The sequence below is a fragment of the Bos grunniens genome, chromosome 22, assembly GCF_055505025.1.
Source record: "Bos grunniens cultivar Pamir isolate PY7600 chromosome 22, Bosgru_T2T1.0, whole genome shotgun sequence".
NCBI lineage: Eukaryota > Metazoa > Chordata > Mammalia > Artiodactyla > Bovidae > Bos > Bos grunniens.
The window spans coordinates 51,806,065-51,820,910 of NC_141186.1; the positions used below are offsets into that span (position 1 = coordinate 51,806,065).

General features: G+C 52.7%; 2 protein-coding genes across 13 annotated transcripts; one reads left to right on the top strand and one right to left on the bottom strand.

Moving 5' to 3' along the window:
- Positions 1 to 1,054: 1,054 nt before the first annotated feature.
- TMA7 (translation machinery associated 7 homolog) lies at positions 1,055 to 3,034 on the bottom strand. The gene is made up of 4 exons (XM_086368183.1): positions 2,974 to 3,034; positions 2,829 to 2,884; positions 2,658 to 2,745; positions 1,055 to 1,249 (listed from the first exon to the last, which is right to left on the bottom strand). The coding sequence occupies exons 1-4, from the start codon at positions 2,987 to 2,989 to the stop codon at positions 1,215 to 1,217; spliced, it is 195 nt and encodes a 64-aa protein (XP_086224309.1). The 5' UTR covers positions 2,990 to 3,034; the 3' UTR covers positions 1,055 to 1,214.
- A 36-nt stretch (positions 3,035 to 3,070) lies between these two features.
- On the top strand, positions 3,071 to 12,484 carry CCDC51 (coiled-coil domain containing 51). Of its 12 annotated transcripts, XM_086368162.1 has the most exons (7): positions 3,273 to 3,386; positions 3,560 to 3,638; positions 5,790 to 5,905; positions 6,049 to 6,194; positions 9,339 to 9,643; positions 10,803 to 10,967; positions 11,503 to 12,484. In XM_086368162.1, exons 5-7 carry the CDS (start codon positions 9,347 to 9,349, stop codon positions 12,253 to 12,255), a joined length of 1,215 nt encoding a protein of 404 aa, XP_086224288.1. In that variant the 5' UTR covers positions 3,273 to 3,386; positions 3,560 to 3,638; positions 5,790 to 5,905; positions 6,049 to 6,194; positions 9,339 to 9,346; the 3' UTR covers positions 12,256 to 12,484. The 12 variants fall into 12 exon arrangements, with proteins under 12 accessions (XP_086224286.1, XP_086224290.1, XP_086224282.1 ...); XM_086368160.1 differs by lacking the exons at positions 3,273 to 3,386; positions 6,049 to 6,194 and adding an exon at positions 3,071 to 3,204; XM_086368164.1 differs by lacking the exons at positions 3,273 to 3,386; positions 5,790 to 5,905 and adding an exon at positions 3,071 to 3,204.
- Positions 12,485 to 14,846: the final 2,362 nt, after the last annotated feature.

Sequence of the window (14,846 nt, forward strand, 5' to 3'; positions counted from 1 at the left end):
AGCTTCAATCTATGAAAATCTTTTCCAGTTTTGACTCAGCAAAATCTCAGGGCCCTTCTGGAAAACACATTCTCAAGAGAAAGCTTAGTGTTATTAGCATTACTGCCATAGTTGTGTCTAGATCCTAGAAATGAAATCTAGACTCGGACATCTAAACTGTTTCAATACACATGCATTTAGCACATCATGGTCTCTGTCCTCCAGGAATTTACCCTTCCTGGAGTCAAAAGTGGTAGATGATAACAAGTGTCAGGAGAAAAAAAGGAAACAGGATTAAGAGACTTGAGGACTAAGGAAGGGTTTCTAGTAGGTGAAAACAGTGAAGAGAAAGCTTGCTTGGAATGTAGGTCTCCATGGCTCAAGATGGATCAGGGGGATGAACTGTAGATACCAGAGGGTAGGGGGCAGCATCCAGACCCCTTAGTGCCTCACTGGTCATTGTGGGGACCTTTTTTTTTCCCCCCGGCTCTAAGAAGCTACGGAGGAATTCTCAGCCAAGGAGAAACAAAGTATAACTTTAAGGTTTAGAGATTACTCTAGGTCCTGAGTAAGCACTAGCTGTTGGGAAGCAAGGGTAGGGAGAGGAAGACAAATTTTGACTTCACTATAATATTCAGGTGAGGGATTTTAGGGTTAGAGTAAAGATCTGGTGGCATTAGAATTAAGTATGAAGGGTCTAGATTTAATTTTGCTGATGGATTGAGTTGGGGGTGGGGGAGCTAAGAGGTGGGAATCTAGCAAAGATCTTCTAAAGCCCTAGTGGAAATGCAGACCTGGGTGCTTCAGAGTAAGCTCAGTCCTTACAGACTCGCTCCCCTGCAACAACAGAGAAGTGCCTTGACAAGAGGAATTGTTCACTGGCCGATGTTCAACTTGCACACAGCAGGTTCCTTACATGAACAGATGCACAACCTTATTAAGGTGGTACAGAAATCAGGATAGCACACAGACTTAAGAAGACACTTTGGCAGGATTCTGGACTGGGTTTATATGGATCTCTTAGCTAAGGTAGAAATGGCTGAGAAGAACTAAAGACAAGATGAGCCAAGTGTACTTTTTTTTTCCTTACAAAAGTTTATTCTTAAATGTACAATAGGTTCCAAGACAACACTTCATTCTAGCTATAGGTGGCAACAGATATTACGGCAGGGAATCCAGGTGTTTAATCAAGAATGGAACTAAGGGTCATCATTGCCTCAGGCACAAGGAACAGCTTACTTTTTGCCAGATTTCTTAATTCCACCGGTGGCTGCAAAAGGAAAAAAAAAGTCTCAACCAAGGAAAAACACAAGCTCTGTGGTTGAAGCCTGAGGGGCCTACCATGGATCCTATTAAATAATAAGGGCCAGCTCTTGTACTGGGCATTTTTGTGACACAAGCATGCACAGGGTTCTACCAGTATTATTTCTGGGCAAAAATGAGTAAGGTGGTGAATGAGAATAAAGGCAGAGCACAAGTAATGGCTATACACTGATCTGCATCTCAACTGTGTTGGGTATTTCAGATTGGCTCACTTAATCCACATCCCCTCAACCCATTTTACAGATAACAAAGTCTCAGTGTTAGATATTGTTCAAAGTTATAAACTGGTAATGCAACAAAGAAAAGATTCCAACCTAGGTAGCGTGACTTCCAAGTCCATATTCTTACCTGTCACATACCACACTACTGTATGTATTACGATCCTGGGATCTGATTTACTCAATATCTTTACTTCAGCCAATTTACAAGTAACACATGGCAGGTAATTTAACAAACAGTTATAGAATTAAGCATACCTAAATAGGAATGAAAGTCCAATGGGCTGTGACAAAATAGACTTTAAACGTGCGTGCTGCTCGTGTTCCGTCGCGTCATGCTCTACGATCCCACGGACTGTAGCCTGACAGTTTCCTCTGTCCGTGGGATTTTCCAGGCAAGAATACTGGAGTGGGTTGCCATTTCCTACTCCAGGGGATCTTCCTGACCCAGGGATTGAATTCTCCTCTCTTGCATCTCCTGTTTGGTAGGAGGATTCTTTACCACCGGGCCACCTGGGGAGCCCCAGTGATCCTGTAGGGTATAGATAACTGCTGAGAAAACAATCCCTATTTTGATGAGTGTAAACAGGATTTCAGAAGCACAAAATACAACGACTGATGGGTTTTGAGAAATATTTTGATATGTAATCAATTCCTCTTACACAAAAGGAGAAGAGAGAGAATGGTAGAGAATTAAGTTTAAAAACACGCCAAGAAGCCTGGACTTTATGCATTAGCCTAGGCGCATCCAGCAGTGAAAACACAGGGTGCAAAAGTATTTGCTACACTTTTAATTACAGGAGTAGTCAAGAAATGTTATAAGCAACAAAGTAGTAGTGAAGTTCGGATTTGGAGCAAGAAAGTATAGAGAATATCTGGAACTCAACTATACGAACTTGTGTGAGATACATTTCTGTATTTCCATTTCTGCCACTTCCCTAAGCAAGAGAAGCCCATACTGGGTCTGGCTCTCACTCCATCCAGCTGCTACGAATCCAAGCCTGGCTAGGACCATCCACCACAGTGGACAGGAGCAGAGACCTTGGAGCTTATCCACGAGGCAGGACACTGACCTGCTCGGGACCGTATCCAGACTGATGCTCACGCGTTTGATCTCTCTACCCCGCCCTCACTTACCCAGGGGGCCTTTCCCCGCGGCCTTTGCTTTTAGCTCCTCAAGTTTCTTCTGCTCCTCCTTCTGCTTCTGCTTGAATGCCTTATCTTCCTAGAGAGAGGGGAAAGCGCGTTCACTGCAAGCGGATTACCCAGTCCCTCCGCGCCCGCCCATGCCTCTGCGCCCGCCCTCACCTCGTCCATCTCCTTGGCTTGCTTCTTGGGCTGCTTCAGGGGCTTCTTCTTGCCACCTGGGTGAGACACGAGACCGCTCAGCCTGGCCCCCGCTAGCTCTCGACCCTCTCTGCCCTGACCCACTCCATCGTCCCTGCACACTTACCTTCGCGGCCCGACATGGCGCCTGCCGCCCCTTCCCCAGACCCTGCCACCGGAAGCGGAGCTCCCCGTTCCAGCTCCCTGCGCCTATACCTCCACGCGGGCTCGCTGATTGGCTCCTGATGCGGAAGTTGCGCTCCTGCCGGAAGTGGTCCCCCAGAAGGCGGGCCCTAAAGGGTCGGCGATCAACTGAGTGGCGGGAGCTCCTTGGGGGTTGAGGCGCAAAGCGCGTCAGGTACTGGGGCGGCGGGATGTCCGTCCCGGGGAGAGTCCGGAAGCCGCGAGGGGTGCTTAAGCGCAAGCGCTAAGCTTGGAAAAAAACACAGGGAAAGTACTCCAGGTAGAGGGATGGGCTTGTGCAAAGGCCTTGAAGGTCGGTGCATCGCTGGAACCTAGGAAAGCACAGTGTGACTGGAGGTCAGATGTGAGGGAAGTAGGAGCGGGTGCGGGGGCGGGGGGTGAGGGGGGGCTAGATCACCGGTTCTAGAGCTTTGGAGGCTCCCGGAAGGAGTTTTGTAATATAGCTCGGAGTGCGACATTTTGCAAATTCTGTTTATTCATCCAGTATTTTTTTTTTGCTGGGTGTGCAGTACACGCAGGTAGTACTTTAGGCACTGAGGCTGAAGCAATGAACTAAACAGTGCCTGCCCTGGCAGAGCGGCCATTCTGGTGAGTAAGACAGACTATCAGTGAATACGTGAGTTGCAAAGCACGGATCCTGTGATAGGTGTCTGAGGAAAAATAAAACAGTGGGTAAGGCGTCCTGGAGTGGGAGTGCACGGCTGTGACATTTGAGCAGGATTTGAAAAAAGAGAAGAGCGCAAGCACACAGATATCGACGAGGAGGTGTCAGGGTCCTGAGGTGGGAATAGCTTAGTGTGTGGGAGCAGCGTCAGGAAGCCTGGAATTATATGGGAACTTTGTGAAGTGAAAGATGTGTCAGCTAAGCTTATTGTGGTAAACATCTAGCTATCTATACATTTGTCATGTCATCACATTGTACATCTCAAATTTATGTGATGGTGTATGTCAATTTAATCTCACAAAAACTGGGAGAAAAGGTCCACGTGACTGGAACAGAGTGGGGAAAGGGAGACTGATGGGAGATGAAGTGAGAGGAGAGAAGGATGAGGGCCAGGAGGTGGATGCCATGTAGGCCTTGGAAAGGATTTTGGCTTTTACCTTGAAAGAAATGGAGAAACCATTGCAGGACTTCAGCAGAGAGAGAGATAGTCTGACCTGTGTTTTGAAAGGACCACTGCCTGCTCTGACAGTAGGGGCTAGAGTAGAAGCACAGACATCTGTCAGAGGCTCTTAGGATAACCCAGGCAAAAGACGTTGGTCTTTGGGACTAGGGCTTCCCTTGTGGCTCAGCTGGTAAAGAATCCACCTGCAATGCTGGAGATCTTCCCTGGTTGGGAAGATCCCCAGGAGAAGGGAAAGGCTACCGACTCCAGTCTTCTGGCCTGGAGAACTCCATGGACTGTATAGTCCATGGGGTCACAAAGAGTTGGCATGACTGAGCAACTTTCACTTGGGCGCTTGGGGTAGCAGGGGAAGGGGCAAGAGGAAGAGGGAATCTGAATTTAGTTTCAGAGGTGGAGGTGACATTTGCTAATGGACTGGCTGTGAGGAGGGAGAGAAAGGAAAGTCAGGGATGATGTGAGAGTTTGAGCCTGATTGGGACTTGGGGTTTCCATCCGCTGAGATGGAGAAGGCTGTGGTAAAGGCAACTTTGGGAGAGGAAGATTCTCATCAGCCTTCCTAGCAGAGACCTGGATTGGGCCGTTTGGTAAATGAGCCTGGGATTCAGAAGAGAGCTGTGGACTGGAGAGGCCCGAAAACAGTTTGCTTGCTTGTTTTTTATACTTTATTTTTGTCCACACCATGTAGCTTTCTGGATCGAAGTTCCCCAGCCAGGGATTGAACACAGGCCCTGACAGTGAAAGCTCCAAAGTCCTCCTAACCACTGGCCCACCAGGGAATTCTGTTTTTTTTTTTTTTGGCTGTGTTGGGTCTTCTTGCTGCACGGGCTTTTCTCTAGTTGGGGCGAGTGGGGGCTGCTCTCTAATTGTGGTGTTCAGGCTCAGTGCGAGCGGGTTTGCGGGTTTCAGTTGTGGCTCCCGGGCTCTAGAGCACTGGCTCAGTAGTTGTGGTGCACAGGCCTACTTGTTCCTCAGGATCTTCCTGGACTAGGGATCGAACCCGTGTCTCCTGCATCGGCAGGCAGAGTCCTCCTCACTGAGCCACCAGGAAAGCCCTGTCTGTTTTCCAGTGACAGCTTTATTGAGATATGATTTACATAACCCTAACCCTACACTTCCGGCTTCCCTGGTGGCTCAGCGGTAAAGCATCTGGCTGCAATGCAGGAGCTTGATCCTGGGGTTGGGAAGATCTCCTGGAGAAGGACATGGCAACCCACTCCAGTATTCTTGACTAGAGAATCTCGTGGGCAGAGAAGCCTGGTGGGCTACAGTCCGTGGGGTCACAAACAGTCAGACAGGACCGAAGTGACTCAACAGGCACGCAGCCATACAATTCACCTACTTAATGCTACAGTTCAGTGGTTTGAATGTATTTACAGTCTTGCACAGCCATCCCTACAATCAATCATAAAAGTAGCCAGTTTTTCAAGTCACAAGACTGGATGAAAGAGGAGCCTGAGGACAGAGCCCTGGGGCACCATGTGGAGAGGTTGTGGAAATGAGTGGGGACTGGAAGCCAAGAGGAGAAGGTGGTTTAAGAAGGAGGAAGCTATCATAAGGCACAGGCTGCCGACAGGGCAAGTGAGATGAGGAGGAAACTTATCATTGGTTTTAGGCACGTGGGAATGACCGGAACAAGAGCAGTTCCACTGGCCCGGTGGGAGTGAAGGCCAGATCAGAGAGGCGGTTAAGTGCGACCAGGAGGAGAGGAGCTGCAGACAGCTGGTGCAGGTGCTCTGTCACAGTGCAAAGGGGCACAGAGAAGCGGGGCTTCTCTGCTGGGGTGGGGGTGGGGTGGTCGCATCAATTCCTGAGCTGTGTCTGAGGAGGGGAGAGGGTATGGGACCTGGAGCACGGCATGGCCTTCCCTACAGCAGGACGTTTTCATCCTGAGGAGCAAGAGAAGGTGGGGATGAGACAGACACTGGCAGGTTCAAAGATACAGTAGGAGTTTATGGACGTTCTCTTCCAATTTTAAAACATTTTTTGGGTGAGAAATGAAGCCGACCATCAGCTGCAGGTGAGCATGAGGTGCTGGTGATGGAGGTTTGAGGAGAGGGCAGTTGGTAGGAGACAGTCATCTGGCTGGAGCAGGAGAATGGATTTGGAGAGGCAAGGTTCTGAACCTGACCCAGACCCTGCTCACTTTGGCCTCGGTCCAGCCCTCCCCAGTCTCCTCTACTGTTTCCAGCTGCACAGGTAGCCCTGCAGATTTTAGTCGACGTCAAGCCCTGTTCCACTTTTTCTCTCTGCCAGGAATGTTGGGGCCTATGAGACATCTCAGTGGGAAGGAGCTGGGAGACGGGGGCAAGGGAGTGGTAAGAGGCTGAGAGGAGGGCCTGGAGTCGGGGAGCCACTTGGGAGTCATTGGTGCATCCCTTCCCTAAGCCGTGTCCCTGCTGTCTCTGAGCTTCTGTTCTGGTGAGGGGTGAGGCACACAGGAAGAAGGCAACGTGTATGTCTGATGGAGAAAATGCGGGAGCCTGATGGTGGCGAAGGAGGGAGTTGTCAGGAAAGGCCTTATCAAGAAGTGATGTTTGAGCAGACTTAGGTGTAAAGTGGCTGGACTTGTGGAGGAGGAGTGGTCCATGCAGAGGAAGTGGCAGGGCACAGACCCTGCGGTGGGATCGTGTTCAGTGTGGTGGGGTTGCTGGAGTGGGGTTCTTACAGTGACGGAGAGAAGAAAGGGGATTGGGTTGAGAGGACCAGGCCTTGTCGGTTGTTGGCAGGACTGGCGTTCACTCCAGCTGACTGGGGAACTCTCAGGGTTTTCACCCGAGGGGTGTGATCTGACTTACAAGTTAATAGAGCCTCCCCTGTGAAGTAGGCTGTGAGTGGCAGGGGAGGAAGCCAAGACCGTGTAGGAGACGGGGGCCGTCTTCTCTGCCTGGGATAAGTGACCTTCCTGGATCCAGGAATGTGCTGCTAATAGAGGAGGAACCGGGACGGGAGGTTGAGAAGGTTGGAGGAATCTGAGGAGGCGGGGTGGTGATTTCAGAATGAGAGGGTGCTGAAAGTTGCAGAGGTGCTGGAGGAGAAATCCGAGTAGCAGCTGCTGGATGCGACAAGGGGGAGGTTCTGCAGGGCTTTAGGAGAGCAGCCTTGCTGGTCAGGCGGGATCAAGAGAAAAGGGGGCTAGGAAGTAGTGACAGCCAAAGGGACACCTTTCCGCTGGGTGTGGCGGTGGGCAGGTCCACAAGGCTGCATGCTTTGTTTTGACTGGGGCGTGCCTGTAGGAATGTTGTGGGGCACAGTCTGTGAGCAGTGAGCACTGGCCTTGAGGCCCTGGAGGCTTGCCTGACCTCTGGGGCATGGGTAGCCTGTGCTCCTTTGGGCTTTTGGGGTTTGGGTGCAGTGCCAGCTTGGACCCATTGTCATAGGGATGTCCCTTTCTGTGGCTCTCAGCTCAGGCTTTTGCCAGGACGCATGCCCCGACCCAACCAGCTATGTTTCCAAGAGGGTCTGAGCTTCTCTGTGATACCGTGGGGAGGGGGCCTGGGTGGGAGGCTGAGATCACCTTACATCCGGAAGCACTTTCCTCTGTAATTGGAGCTCTCCTAGTCTGTCTTCTGGTCTGGCCCTTTGACTCCCAGGTGTTGCTTGGATAGCCAGAGTCAGTACTTGGGGGTGGGGTGCTCTGAAGCAGGGTTTGCCTGAGAGTGAGGGTCCCCTGGCTCTCTCTTCTGGGTCCTCAGCATCATTCCTGCACTTGGGCTCGGCCAGGCCTGCCTGGCTAAAGGGAGACTCCTTGTGCTGTTCAGGTACCAGAGGAGCAGGCATTGTGGGGCCCAAACATCAGAGCAAGGCTGAAAAGGGAAAGATTAAAGAAACCTAACCTGTTGGGCAGTTCCCGGGGTTGGGGAGGAGGAAGAAAGCTTGTGGAAAGAGAGACATGTGAGACTGGGAGTTGGTCACCTGGAATGTCTGCGCTTGGAGGGCAGAAGGAGGGTTTGCTGGGAACCTCAGAAGAGCTGTCCTCTACGAAGCAATCCAAGCGGTTTGGGTTTGCTTTGTTTTTAGCCCGGAATTGCCTCTCGAGGCGGGAGCTTTCTGTCCTGGGACATGAATGACCTGTGTCCTAGAACAGAAATGAAAGTGCTTCCCCGTTTGGAGACAGCCCTCAGGGAGTCCAGGAAGCTGGTTTTGATAGTCATTTACAGAAATCTTTCCCCAAATCCCCTCAGTTAATTCCAGTTTCCCTGGCAGTCTTTGTGAGTCCTTGCGAGGCTCTGTTAAGCATGGATACAACACAGGTTTCAGAATTTTATGTGAGGGACTTCCCTGGTGGTCCATTGGCTAAGGCTCCACCTTTCAATGCACGCGGTGCAGGTTGGATCCCTGGTCCGGAGTTAAGATGCCACATATCTCATGGCCAAAAGAGTGAAACAGAAAACAGAAGCAATATTGTAACAAATTCAGTAGGCCAAAAAACCAAAGCATAAGGAATATTGTAACAAAGTCAATAAAGACTTTAAAAATGGCCCACTTCAGGAAAAAAAAAAAAGGAACTTTGAGGTTATCCGGAAACTGGCCACCAAGCTTCTCATGCAGACCTGGGGATGCAGGCAAGTGGGTGGAATGGGAGGGTCTGGCTCCTGGCGTCATGGAGGGAGGTGGGAGGCTCGGGTTCCTATATATGTTCTTCCCTTACATGCTCTATTCTCCAGGAGAGCACCTGGCAAAGCCTGACCCTGGTGGCTGCCCTCTCCGGGCCCAACAGTTTGGACTTAAAAAAAAAAAAAAAATATATATATATATATATAAAGCCTGCACAAAGCAACAGTATATATATATACTGTTGCTTTGTGCAGGCTTTTTCTAGTTGCGGAGAGCCAGTTACTCTTTGGTGCAGTTTGGGGGCTTCTCATTACAGTGGCTCCTCTTGTTGCGAAGCACAGGCTCTAGGCTCACGGACGTCAGTACTTGCTGCACACGTGCATACATACTCATGTGGCACACGGGCATAGTTGCTCCACGGCACGTGGAATCTGCCCGAATCAGGGCTCAAACCCGTGTCTTCTGCATTAGCAGTTGGATTCTTAGCCACCGCGCCACCCGGGAAGTCCCCAGTTTAGACTTTTTAAAGGAAACTCTCGGGGATGAGACCCGACTTGAGCCTTGCCTGTGTCAGCTGTCAGCCGATCTGTCTGGCCTCTCCCCACAGATCTCTGGATGACAGGGCGCAGCCGTGTGTTGGCCATGCGGCACGTCGGGGGTGTGTCTCCCGTACTGGTACGGAGGGACCTCTTTCTGACCAGGACTCTCTGCAGCCACGGCCCCAGCCAGCCCAGAGAGAAGAGGCCCGAGGAGGTGGCCCTGGGGCTGTACCACCGCCTTACCGCACTGGGAGCAGCCCTGGGGCACAGCATTCGGCAGCGGGCATCCTCCACGGCCAAGACTTGGTGGGACAGATATGAAGAGTTTGTGGGACTCAATGAAGTTCGAGAGGCCCAGGGAAACGTCACTGAGGTGAGGACAGGAGCTGGGGTTTGGCCCAGCCCTCTCACCTGGGCGATGTGGCCTGGAGGCTCCTGCAAATGAATGACCAGCCACAGGTGCTGGGAAGCCACGTCCAGACTGGTCTGTCCTTGAACACGCACTAGGACGGGGAGCTGGGTTGTTTCTTACATGATGGCTGGGTTTGATATCACCGGGGTGAAGGGCCCCCCTGTTCCCCATTGCAACAAATTGCTGTGTATGCTGTGTACCAGGGGGTCCTGGGCCATTAATATCCTTTCTGTTGGGCCAGCAAACACTTCCTTCATTGACTGTTTTAGGGGTTGGTGGTAAGAGTTGCCTGGAGGGTTACAAGGTCCTCACAGTCCCGACTGTGGTTAAAACATCCCTCGAGAAGGTGGAGGCCCCGGGAATTAATCAGACTGTGAGGTGGGGAGAACTGCCTCTGGTTGTCCAGTCCTCTGTGGCAGGGAAAACGTGTTCCACCATCTCTGGCATCATCGACTCAGTGGACGTGAGTTTGAGCAAACTCTAGAATATAGTTGGAGAAGGCAATGGCACCCCACTCCAGTACTCTTGCCTGGAAAATCCCATGGATGGAGGAGCCTGGTAGGCTGCTGTCTTTGGGATCTCAGAGTCGGACATGACTGAAGTGACTTAGCAGCAACAGCAGCAGCTAGAAGATAGTGAGGGACAGGGAAGCGTGGCATGCTGCAGTCTATGGCGTCTCAAAGAGTCAGACATGACTGAGTGACTGAACAACAACAACAATCTTGTTTCCCACCCTGGCACAGATGTGTAGCAGGGTGGGAAGAATCCGGGGCTCAGTGAGAGGTATTGAGGTGCAGTGCTGTCTCTCCCCTCGGAGGTCATGACTTTGGCTGAGCCAGGGTTTCTCAGCCTGTTGACTGGAGGCCTGGCGGTGCCTGTCACGGCGTTCAGTGATGTTGGGAGGTGTAGCTAAGGTAACACCCAGGAAGCCAATAAAAGGCCCGGGGCTGCACCCTGAGGACCACTGGGTGAGCCAGAATTGTGTGTCCGAGGCACTGTCTTTCCAGCCTGTGCACTGACACCCACCAAGACCTCTTCTCAGCCGCGTCTGGTTGGGAGTGGAGAGGACCCTGGGTGGCGTGGAGAAAGGGGCGGGTGACTTCTCTTGTTCTCACTGCAGGCAGAGAAAGTGTTCATGGTGGCTCGAGGGCTTGTCCGGGAGGCTCGTGAGGACTTGGAAAGTCAGCAGACCAAGCTGAAGGAGGTGAGGGACCGCCTGGACCGCATCTCCAGAGACGATAACCAGTACCTGGAGCTGGCCACTCTGGAGCACAGGATGCTGCAGGTAGGCTCCTTCCTCACCTGCATGGGACCCTAGCCTTCAGGGTGTGGAGGGGCGAGGTGGGGGCTCTGATGGGTTTGGGGTCAGAGACCTGGTGAGGAGGTAAACCAGAAAACCTTGGGGAGAGACTGGGCTCTGGGGCTCCAGTGCCTGTCCACCCTCTCCACTCCTGGACAGCTGGGATCAACGGTCTAGTGTACTCTGGGCCCCGGATTATTGGGAGGGAGCACCATGGAGAGGGCCTCCCGGAGAGCGCCAGACATTTCCCTTCTGACAGACACAGTCTGGAGACCCCCATACATGTCCGCTCAGACCCACAGCTGCCCGGGGAGGATAGCACCGCGCTCACCTGGACCATCCCCGGTTCCTTTGCTCCCCCCACCCGTCCAGACTTAACGCTGTCCTCACTCACCCAGCGTGTTTATGGAACATGTAATCTGTGCCGGGCCTGAAGCCAAGTCTCAGGGATGTGGTTGTGGGACTTCCGCTGGAGGCTGCTGGGCCAGGTCGCTGCTACATGACAGCTTTGCTTCCGCAGGAGGAGAAGCGGCTTCGTATGACCTACCTGCGCGCGGAAGACTCTGAGCGAGAGAAATTCTCCCTCTTCTCTGCAGCTGTGCGGGAAAGCCATGAGAAGGAGCGCACCCGGGCGGAGAGGACCAAGAACTGGTCGCTCATCGGGTCAGTCCTGGGGGCCTTGATCGGTGTGGCTGGCTCCACCTACGTGAACCGCGTGCGGCTCCAGGAGTTGAAGGCTTTGCTCCTAGAGGCCCAGAAGGGTCCTGTGAGCCTCCAGGAAGCCATCCGAGAACAGGCGTCCAGCTACTCGCTCCAGCAGAGGGACCTCCGTGACCTCGTGGCAGACCTGAAGGGCCTGGTGCAAGCTGGGACCGGGCAGGGCTCTTTGTCCCAGGCAGGTTCTTCCCCCACCCAAGACAGAGACACAGATGTCCTTTCAGCTGCCTTGAGAGAGCAGCTCAGCCATTCTAGACAGGTCCGTTCACGTCTAGAGGGTTTACGAGAGCAGCTTGATGGCCTGGAAAAGACCGTGAGCCAAGTGGCTGGGGTGGTTCAGCTTGCAAAGGCTGCAGCACACCCGGGCCTGGAGTCTGCAGACGGAGCTCTGCCTGGTTCCCTGCTGGAACAGGGGAGCATGATCATGGCGCTGTCGGACACGGAGCAGAGGCTGGAAGCCCAGGTCAACAGGAACACCGTTTATGGCACGCTGGTCACTTGTGCGACGTTTGTGGCCATCCTACCTGTGCTTTATATGCTGTTCAGGGCCAGCTAGCCCCCTGGACCCTCCTCCAGAGGGAGGGGGTATGGATGTGGATTTAGTAAGAGAATGAAGTAATGAAGTGAACTTCCAGGGGTGTACTCAACCTGAGTCTGCCCTCACCGGCAGACATCCTTTGCTTTTTAGGCAGCACTAATTGACGTTAACTAGCAAGCAGCAAATATTTGTCCTCACGTCTTTCAATTTTATCTTATTAAAACGTCTTTCATTTTTCTTATTTAAAGTAATGTATGTGAGACTGAGTTTTGTCCATTGAACATTCAGATTTGGAACTCGAGGGTTGGGCCTGAAAGTAAGATAATCGCCCCCTTATAGTTCCTCTCTCATCTCTTGATCTGGCCCTTGGTTCAAGACCATTTTGGATATACTGGTCCCTCCCCCTACCCACCGCCAGGCCTTGATTTTCATTTCGGATTTCCTGGCCTGTCCTCCACTTGTCCAACCCACCTGTGTCGGATGGCCCATGATTTCCAGTCAATAAAACTTGGCTCGCTGCCACTCACTGGTGACCATGGTCACGGCCTGTCTTTTGGATCACTTGCTCTGCCATGTTGGAGAGAACTTCCTGGTTCTAACACTAGAGGATTGATTAGAGGAGAGCAGGGAATAGGGATTAGGGGGATGGTTGGTAAATACCACTGGGGACAGAATTACAGGGATTGGAGACCAATCTGGTTCCCTGCTGGAGCGCCACTTGGGCGGGGTATCATTTTACACACAGCCTAGGGATGGCCTCTCCAGCCTTGGGCAGAGCTCAGCCCGCCAGCAGTGTGAGCAGTGAGGCAGTGACGGGGAGGGACCTCTCAGAGGTGGGAGGTACGCTTGGGGGGCATGGAGGCATACTGCACTGAGAACCCTTGACCTCTTCCTTCTCAGTGGAGAACAACAGCCTTTGACCTCCTGGGTCGAATGGCCATGGGTGGCCTTGTGTGTCCTTGAGTAAACAGGAGCAGCGAGGAGGCGCTCTGCTTGCACTGTGGGTCTGAAGAACCCACCCTCCTTTCCGGATGCAACGAGGTAGGTCAGCAGGTTGAGCAGAGATGACACACGGCAGAGGCCTATGGAAGCAGAAATGCTTCCATGAGATCCCGCCCTTCTTGGGAGCCTGTGCTCAGCCCTGGCCAGTGGCCCCATGGGTGCAGTGAAGCTCTGATCGTCTGGTCACTCCATCCGTGGCCTTGTTTTCTTTTTGTAATGATTCCTTTGGAGGGCGTGGGATGAAATGACCTCTACATTTGGTGGGGTTCATCCTCCTGGTGGGGTAGGAGATGCCATATCTGTCTATAGATGAGGGGTGTTGTGGGGTTTGGAAATCCTAGGTCCTAAACATAGGTGAGGAGAAGGCAATGGCACCCCACTCCAGTACTCTTGCCTGGAAAATCTCATGGATGGAGGAGCCTGGTAGGCTGCAGTCCATGAGGTCGCTATGAGTTGGACACAGCTGAGCGACTTCACTTTCACTTTTCACTTTCATGCACTGGAGAAGGAAATGGCAACCCACTCCAGTGTTCTTGCCTGGAGAATCCCAGGGACAGGGGAGCCTGGTGGGCTGCCGTCTGTGGGGTCGCACAGAGTCGGACACGACTGAAGTGACTTAGCAGCAGCAAACATAGGTAAGGTAGGTCCTAAAGGGTGTGCACTTAAATGAATGGGTCTGGGGAGGGGAGGAGTCCAGGTATATGGAAGGGCCACCCCACACCCCGACAAGCTGCACAGGAAGGCAAGGCAAGGTGGCTGAGGGCCTTGGGGCACACCAGCTTGACTGAGGTGGTGATGGGTGTGGAGCATAACGTTAGGGAATGGAGTGGGGCACCCCAGAAGGCCAGATAGCACCTGGGGTCTGTGATGTCCATAGACGAGGGAACTGGGGAAAGGGTGCCATCCTGGTGCAGACAGGGTGCTGAATCCTGGACCCAGATGTTGGCAGATTGGTTGGAGGACCAGGGAGCAAGCCGAGGTGCTGGGGAGGGACAACTTGGAAGGCAGAGTCAGGTCTGTGAGTGAAGGCACACTGATGGGTGGAAGGTGGGAAGAGGGTGCCTGAAGTTTAGCTCTTTAGACAGCAGCCAGTGTGGATGATGTAAACCTGATCAAGGTTCCCCACAAGCCTTGCAGAGGCCCTGGGAGCTTTCAGGGTGTGTGACAAATTTTGCCTCCCAGGCGGCTGTCCCAGTGGCTGAGAGCCAAAACCCTCCGGAAGTCCTAATAGGATGGACTAAATGCTGGCTCCTGAGTTTGCAGGGAGCCAAGCCTGAAGGGCCCTGCAGAGGGCACACCTGGGCCTCAGGAGAGCACCCAGGTGTGCCTTTGGAAGGGTGACGTATTTACGGGTGAGGGAGTCTGGACTTGCCCACGGCTTCTCAGCTTGGGGCGGGTCCAGGTACAGGTTTGGGAGGAAATGCGCCCTAGCTTGTGCACATTTGCAGCGGTGGGCCCTCCTCTCCCAGCCCGGCTAGGTGTGGCATCACCTCCACTTGACGGTGAGCAAACAAGCATGTGTGTTTGGGGGCCAGGGGTCAGGTTTCTTGGCTCAGTGATGGCGCAAACCCAGGCCCAACCCCAAAGCCAGAGCTCTTCCCGCACAG

Excerpts from the sequence above, each read along its gene's own strand:
- CCDC51 (XM_086368160.1), top strand. The coding sequence starts at position 9,347 with ATGACAGGGCGCAGCCGTGTGTTGGCCATGCGGCACGTCGGGGGTGTG. Across the intron at positions 9,644-10,802 it reads CCCAGGGAAACGTCACTGAG|GCAGAGAAAGTGTTCATGGT; the intron begins GTGAGGACAGGA and ends TTCTCACTGCAG. Across the intron at positions 10,968-11,502 it reads TGGAGCACAGGATGCTGCAG|GAGGAGAAGCGGCTTCGTAT; the intron begins GTAGGCTCCTTC and ends TTGCTTCCGCAG.
- TMA7 (XM_086368183.1), bottom strand. Across the intron at positions 2,746-2,828 it reads AAGCCAAGGAGATGGACGAG|GAAGATAAGGCATTCAAGCA; the intron begins GTGAGGGCGGGC and ends CCCTCTCTCTAG. Across the intron at positions 1,250-2,657 it reads CGCGGGGAAAGGCCCCCTGG|CCACCGGTGGAATTAAGAAA; the intron begins GTAAGTGAGGGC and ends TTCCTTTTGCAG.